This window comes from Apis laboriosa, unplaced genomic scaffold (assembly GCF_014066325.1).
Source record: "Apis laboriosa isolate Shangri-la unplaced genomic scaffold, ASM1406632v1 scaffold489_cov150, whole genome shotgun sequence".
In the NCBI taxonomy this organism is placed as follows: domain Eukaryota; kingdom Metazoa; phylum Arthropoda; class Insecta; order Hymenoptera; family Apidae; genus Apis; species Apis laboriosa.
Genome location: NW_025223468.1, coordinates 24,694 through 30,635, shown reverse-complemented (window position 1 = coordinate 30,635; position 5,942 = coordinate 24,694). Strand labels below are relative to the sequence as shown.

Genomic DNA, 5,942 nt, shown 5'->3' with positions numbered 1-5,942 from the left:
TTTTTTTTTTTTTTTTTTTTTTTTGTAATTAAAAATTTCTTCGATCGTTGTTTATCGATAGCAAGCTCATATAATCTTCATACGATCGCAAGGAAACATCATATTTGCAAATTCATGTAAAATCAATACATATATTTAATGTAACTAATTTCGAAATATGTCAGATATATATAATTTTCGAAAACTATTAATTTAAAATAAGTGAATAATATGTACATGTGTAAGCACTTTTTTGGTGTGGATATAAATGTAATTCCGGGATTTTTATACAATTTACAAAATGAAATTGCAAGTAACAATAAGCTAGAAATATTCTAAAGATTTTAATTCTTTAGTATTAAAGCTTCACATTGTTTAATTATAAAAATTTGCAATATAAACTGCTATGTAACATCAACATCAGTATTGAATGTTATCCTTATTTGAGAATAATTTGCTTTAATTTTTTATAGTAATTTTATTATATTAAATATATTATTTTATTTTTTACTTTAACATATAATTATATTAAATTCATAAGTGAATTATTCTCATATAATTTAGATTGAAAGAAAAGCATATTATATTTAAATTAAATCGCAAATATTTTTGTAGTATATGTTTTAATTTTTTACTAATATATAAAATAATAACTGCACAAATTTTGCATCATAAGTGATCATATGTGCTATGAGAAGTATTAATGTCAAAATATTAATGAACATAAAAATCAGTGTATTGGATCAATATATTGAATTATTTAAAATTCTTTATTTGTAAAAATTAGGAAAGCACATGCGATAAATTTATGAAAAAAAAAAAAAAAAAAAAAGTTTATTACCGTTTAATAGCTTGTTTTTACACGAAATATCACACTTTCTAATTACAATTTATGCACTGAAATGGTGAAATGGTTAAATCCCACTTTATTATCATCAGTTTGAGTGTGACCTGTGACTAATCTGCAAAAAGCAAACACATAAATAATCTGGTGATGTAGTCAAATATCAGCTGGTAATTCTGGGATTTTGACAATAACCCAGGATTCTTGCTGGTATCCGGCTACGAACTGGACGATCGCCTTAGCGCACTAAATCACATCTTCGTTGGCTCATGCATTGCCACTGGTGCTGGTACTATCTTCTGTTTTTCTAAATATAAATTCTTATCTACTAACATACAAAGTATTGCTAGTCAGCACGAAAGTAAAGAATTTTATTGTATGGCAATTTTTTGTTTATATTTAATTATATTTTCCATTCAATCTGTCACATTTTTTTATTCATATCATTAAAATTTATATTGATACTGATATTATATTGTAAAATATATATTATATACACTTACATCTAATAATTGTTAATTTTTTTCAATTTATACAATTAGATTGTTAATATATACATAATATATAATTTAATAATTATAAATCTTTTAATAAAAAATTATATGTAAATTTTTATTTGTACTATCTATCACAAATTTGCAATAATATTGTATAAAAAGATTAAGTTGACTAAAATGACATAATAATAATATATATTGATATATGTATTTTTGTAATTGTAATTTTATAATTTTAATGGAATTGCTATTTATAAATGTGTAAATAAGATATAGATGAATCATATATTTTTAATTAATAAATTTTGTTTACTAAACATCCAAATACATAATAGATAAATTAAGATATTCAGTCGTATGTATATTGAAATAATATATGTAATATAAACAGATCTTTATAAACATAAAATTTGGTAGCGTTGGAGTGGGTAATCTCATGCGGTAACTGTGAGTGTGTGAATTGTAAAAGCTCATATTACCTCGTGGGGTTTCCCACCCGTTACCATTATCCTACAAGGATGAAAAATGTACTTGAAAGATTCCATTTTGCTCTAGCTATCATATATATTTTTTTGTCTTTTTTATTAGTGATTTTTGAAAAATCAACTTTCAAATTTAGCATTAATATCTTTGATAATGCTAATATTATATTCTATACATAAAACTATTTTAAGCTTATTATACTATAGCCATTTCAAATTATATTAATTTGTAAGATAAAATACATGATTTTGTTTGTAAAGAATTTCAATGAAATCATATTAGGATAGTTGTTCTATTTTAATGTAATGTAATTTATTGTAACATATTATACTAAAGTATATATTACTATTAATATAGCTTTCTTACTTTTAGTAGCATGCGTCATAGTTTGCTAGTATGGCATGATAAGTGAAGAATGCAGCATGAGCAACTAAGACATGGGTGTGAGTATTACATCAGGTACTGGTGTGATATTCAGACAACCAGTACTTGTGTTATACTTACGCTCATGTCTTTTCAACCTTCAAATCTGCCAACTTTACAACGCTGGAATGCACATGTATAGAAATGAAACATCCAACATTCTAAACTTTCTCTTAAATGGTTAATAATTTTACTGAAATTGCATTTTTAAATTGCATATTATTATTTATTGATAATATTATAAAAATTATTTTTTGATATTTACATATTACTAATTTTGTTTTTATCACTCTATTTCTTACTAATGATTTATCATGCATTTATAGTGGACCGATTAACGAATCTCGTAAACACTGCAGATGAAAGAATAGAAGAAGCAAAACAAAGTGGAGAGGGAAAAGTTGATAAGTTAGTATCTATTTCATATATTTATAAATATTATTTTCATTCAAATTTGAAGTTTTAATTATGATCAAATTATATTATAATTACAATCCGAAAATTAATATTTAAAAATTAATATTTAAATTTATCAATTACTTTATATATAATATCAGAAAATTTTTAGTTAATTATATAATCAAACAATTATTTTTTTCAGAACTCTCATTAAAAATCTTTTATTGGGTTACTTGTCTTCATCAGCAGCAGATAAATCTTCGGTCCTTAGAGTATTTTCCACAGTTTTAGATTTCAACGAAACGGAAAAGGATAAAGCAGGATTGAATAACACAATCGGACAAAATAGTTGGTTTTCTCGTTTAAATAGCGGATCTACAGTTCCTAATAAAGTAAATTAATTTTTCTTTTTAATATTATAATTAATTTTAATACACGAAATTATTAATCCACGTAAATGCATATAACTAATAATATAATTAAATTATTCTTCTTTATATAATATATTCATGGGTTTTATAATTAAATTTAATATTACGAAATATCAATTTAACATTCTTCTTGTACATATATGTATACTTATATAAGCATTTATATGAAGTATAATTATATAATTATATAATTATGTAATTATATAATTGTATAATTGTATAAATATATAAATTGTGTTATTTAGAATCAAGAAGCATCCTTGTCAGCAGCATTCATTAGGTTTCTAGAGAACGAATCGAAACCTAAACCACAGTTACCCGCATTACCAATTCAAACACCGGTAAGAACAAGAATCAATTTTTATTTTCATTTATTTTCAAAGCTTTGTCATGATTATTTTTCTTCTAGCCATTACCACGACCTGGTCATAGTAGACAACACTCAACTTCATCTACGCAATCTACTTCATTACTTTCCAATGTAAATTTACCAACATTCCCAGATTTTATTCCAGCCAGAAATACAGGATCTATTTTGAAAGAAGTATTGAAAGACAGCTGATATTAACAATTTCGATATATTTTATGTTTTGTAAATTTTAAGATTATAGCGAAAAAAATGTTTAAATAAGATATGTTTATTGAATTTTCACTCAATAAGAGTATACAAAAAAAAAAAAAATAATTATGAGATATTAATTATGCGTTTTTATAAAAGAAAAACCGATGTTTATAACATATATTTGTCAATGAATTGTTAATAATAATTATGCATTGCTTCCTTAACATCGATTTTTCTATATAAAAAATATAATCTAAATAATTGTAAAAAGTCTTATTAGTAAAAATTATATGTAATACTTCATGGTGCTTGCGACATAAATGTTTAACGTCGATTCAAAAATTCAATTTTTCTTATTGACAATAATTAAGTATTGTACATTGGAAAAATATGTTATAATAATTAATATAAAATGAAAGTTTCGTCAATTCAAGATAATCCGTAATTATACTGTTTTATTAGAAGTATTTACATAAAAGCTCTTACAACGAATGAAATATTAAATAGGATATATTTGCAGTATTAAATTCTTTCATGTTTTGTATCATTTGCAAAAATCGTATGAAGTATTATATTTTTGTTTGTTCATTTAACAAAAAATATTAAATTTAATGTAATATAATTTAAAATTTGAAATTTAAAATAGCCATTATAATTACAGATTTTATTTATATTTGTAATTTTAAATATTATATATAATACTCTGAGATAAAATACTTAAGCTTGAGTTAGTTTTACGTTAATTGTACATAAAATCGTGTATTAAAAAACAAAATGGTGGGCTAGCAATAAATAATAAATTATAAATTAATATTAAATACATTACATTTTTGAGTTATAGTTGCTTAAAATTTTTAATAAGAATTACAAATATATATAATCTTTTAAAAATCTACTTTTATGGTATAGATTTATATGAAAATATTCCAAATATATATATATATAAAGAAATTATTACATTTTGTAAATTATTTATTAAAATGATTTTGAAAAATTTGTAATATATTGAACAAAAAGTAATATTTATTTTTTAGTTAGTTATTAGTTTCAATTTTTGATTATTATTATTTATCTTTTATTATCCTGAAAAAATGAATTCTCTTAAATTATATATACGCATTATTCTAAAAATAATATATTCAAATATGAATATCCATAAATTTAATATTGCATAATCTAAAGAAGACATTCGATATATTTAAATAACTGAAAGATATTTTAAACGAAAAAAAGGATATAAAAAAAACTCGAAATTATATTTTATCGAATATTTATTTTAAAAAAAATTTTAATCTATATTACAAAAATCGAATTAAATAAATGACAAAATAAACTTTAAGAAATATGAAAGCAGTAAGAAGCAGGAACACAATATTATCAATAATTCAACATATTCTCAGATTCTAATTTTCTTCTTTCTTCTCTTCTTTCTTCTCTTCTTTCTTCTCTTCCGTGTTCTCCTTCAATGCCGGTTTACCCGTCTGCTCGATGGTGATATTTCTTTCGCTCTGGATCTTTGGTTGTTCCTTCCTAGGTGCAGTGATGTTCAATACACCATCCGATGATAAACTAGATGTTACTTGATCGATATCGCATTGCTCAGGAATCATATATCTCCTGGTGAATTGTCTCGAAATCCAACCATGCTCATCTTGTTTCTCTTCATGTTTGCCCTCGACGACAACACACTTGTCGACGATTTTGACATTAATTTCATCTGGTTTAAATTGCTGAACATCCAAAATTACTTGGAACTTATCTTTATCCGCTTTCACGGTTGATGTGCCTCCTCCTTCGTTTTTTCGCAAAAGTTCACCCCAAGGTCTATAGTATATCAATGGATTTCTTAATCTTTGATTGCGATTAGGTAAGATATATTGATCAAGAATGTTTGAATTCAATAATTGCTCGGGATACAATCCCAAACCAAAATTTTGATCAAATAGTCGATGTGGACGATCCAGGTCTTCCCACCAATCGGAGAACAGCAATGGGATCAGAGACATTTTAATTGAATTATTTGATGTTTGATATATTAAATAATGTATAAGTCACAGACTTCTTCGAAATGTCCACTTTTAATGTTTACAATAGGCTTGTCAAGCTTCTCTCTCGACTGTTTTCTGTATACTGCTATTACTGATCGCGACGCACGTATTTATAGCACCGGCTACCGATAGGTGGAGTGTCCAGAACATTCTATTATTTGCGAACATTTTCGAGAAAATACTATATTTTATTTATCTAGAAAGATCTTTTTAAATATTTATGTCTATAAAAACTTGAAATATGGAATTATATGCAACAATTACACACATAACAAA

General features: G+C 24.2%; 2 protein-coding genes across 6 annotated transcripts in view; one reads left to right on the top strand and one right to left on the bottom strand.

The window, feature by feature from the left end:
• The window catches only part of LOC122716734 (thyroid receptor-interacting protein 11-like), a 57,764-nt gene extending 54,015 nt beyond the window's left edge, over positions 1-3,749 (top strand). For all 5 annotated transcript variants that reach the window (XM_043940085.1, XM_043940084.1, XM_043940086.1 and 2 more), the window contains 4 exons: positions 2,553-2,634; positions 2,828-3,017; positions 3,302-3,397; positions 3,466-3,749. In XM_043940085.1, the coding sequence (XP_043796020.1) occupies positions 2,553-2,634; positions 2,828-3,017; positions 3,302-3,397; positions 3,466-3,618 (521 nt within the window). In that variant the 3' untranslated portion in view covers positions 3,619-3,749. The remainder of the gene's footprint in view (positions 1-2,552; positions 2,635-2,827; positions 3,018-3,301; positions 3,398-3,465) is intronic.
• A 1,122-nt stretch (positions 3,750-4,871) lies between these two features.
• Positions 4,872-5,740, bottom strand: LOC122716730 (protein lethal(2)essential for life-like). Its single transcript, XM_043940080.1, has one exon. The coding sequence runs from the start codon at positions 5,622-5,624 to the stop codon at positions 5,022-5,024; it is 603 nt and encodes a 200-aa protein (XP_043796015.1). The 5' UTR covers positions 5,625-5,740; the 3' UTR covers positions 4,872-5,021.
• Positions 5,741-5,942: the final 202 nt, after the last annotated feature.

What these genes read in the sequence shown, in the direction of transcription:
- LOC122716730 (XM_043940080.1), bottom strand. Translation starts at nt 5,624, where the DNA reads ATGTCTCTGATCCCATTGCTGTTCTCCGATTGGTGGGAAGACCTGGAT.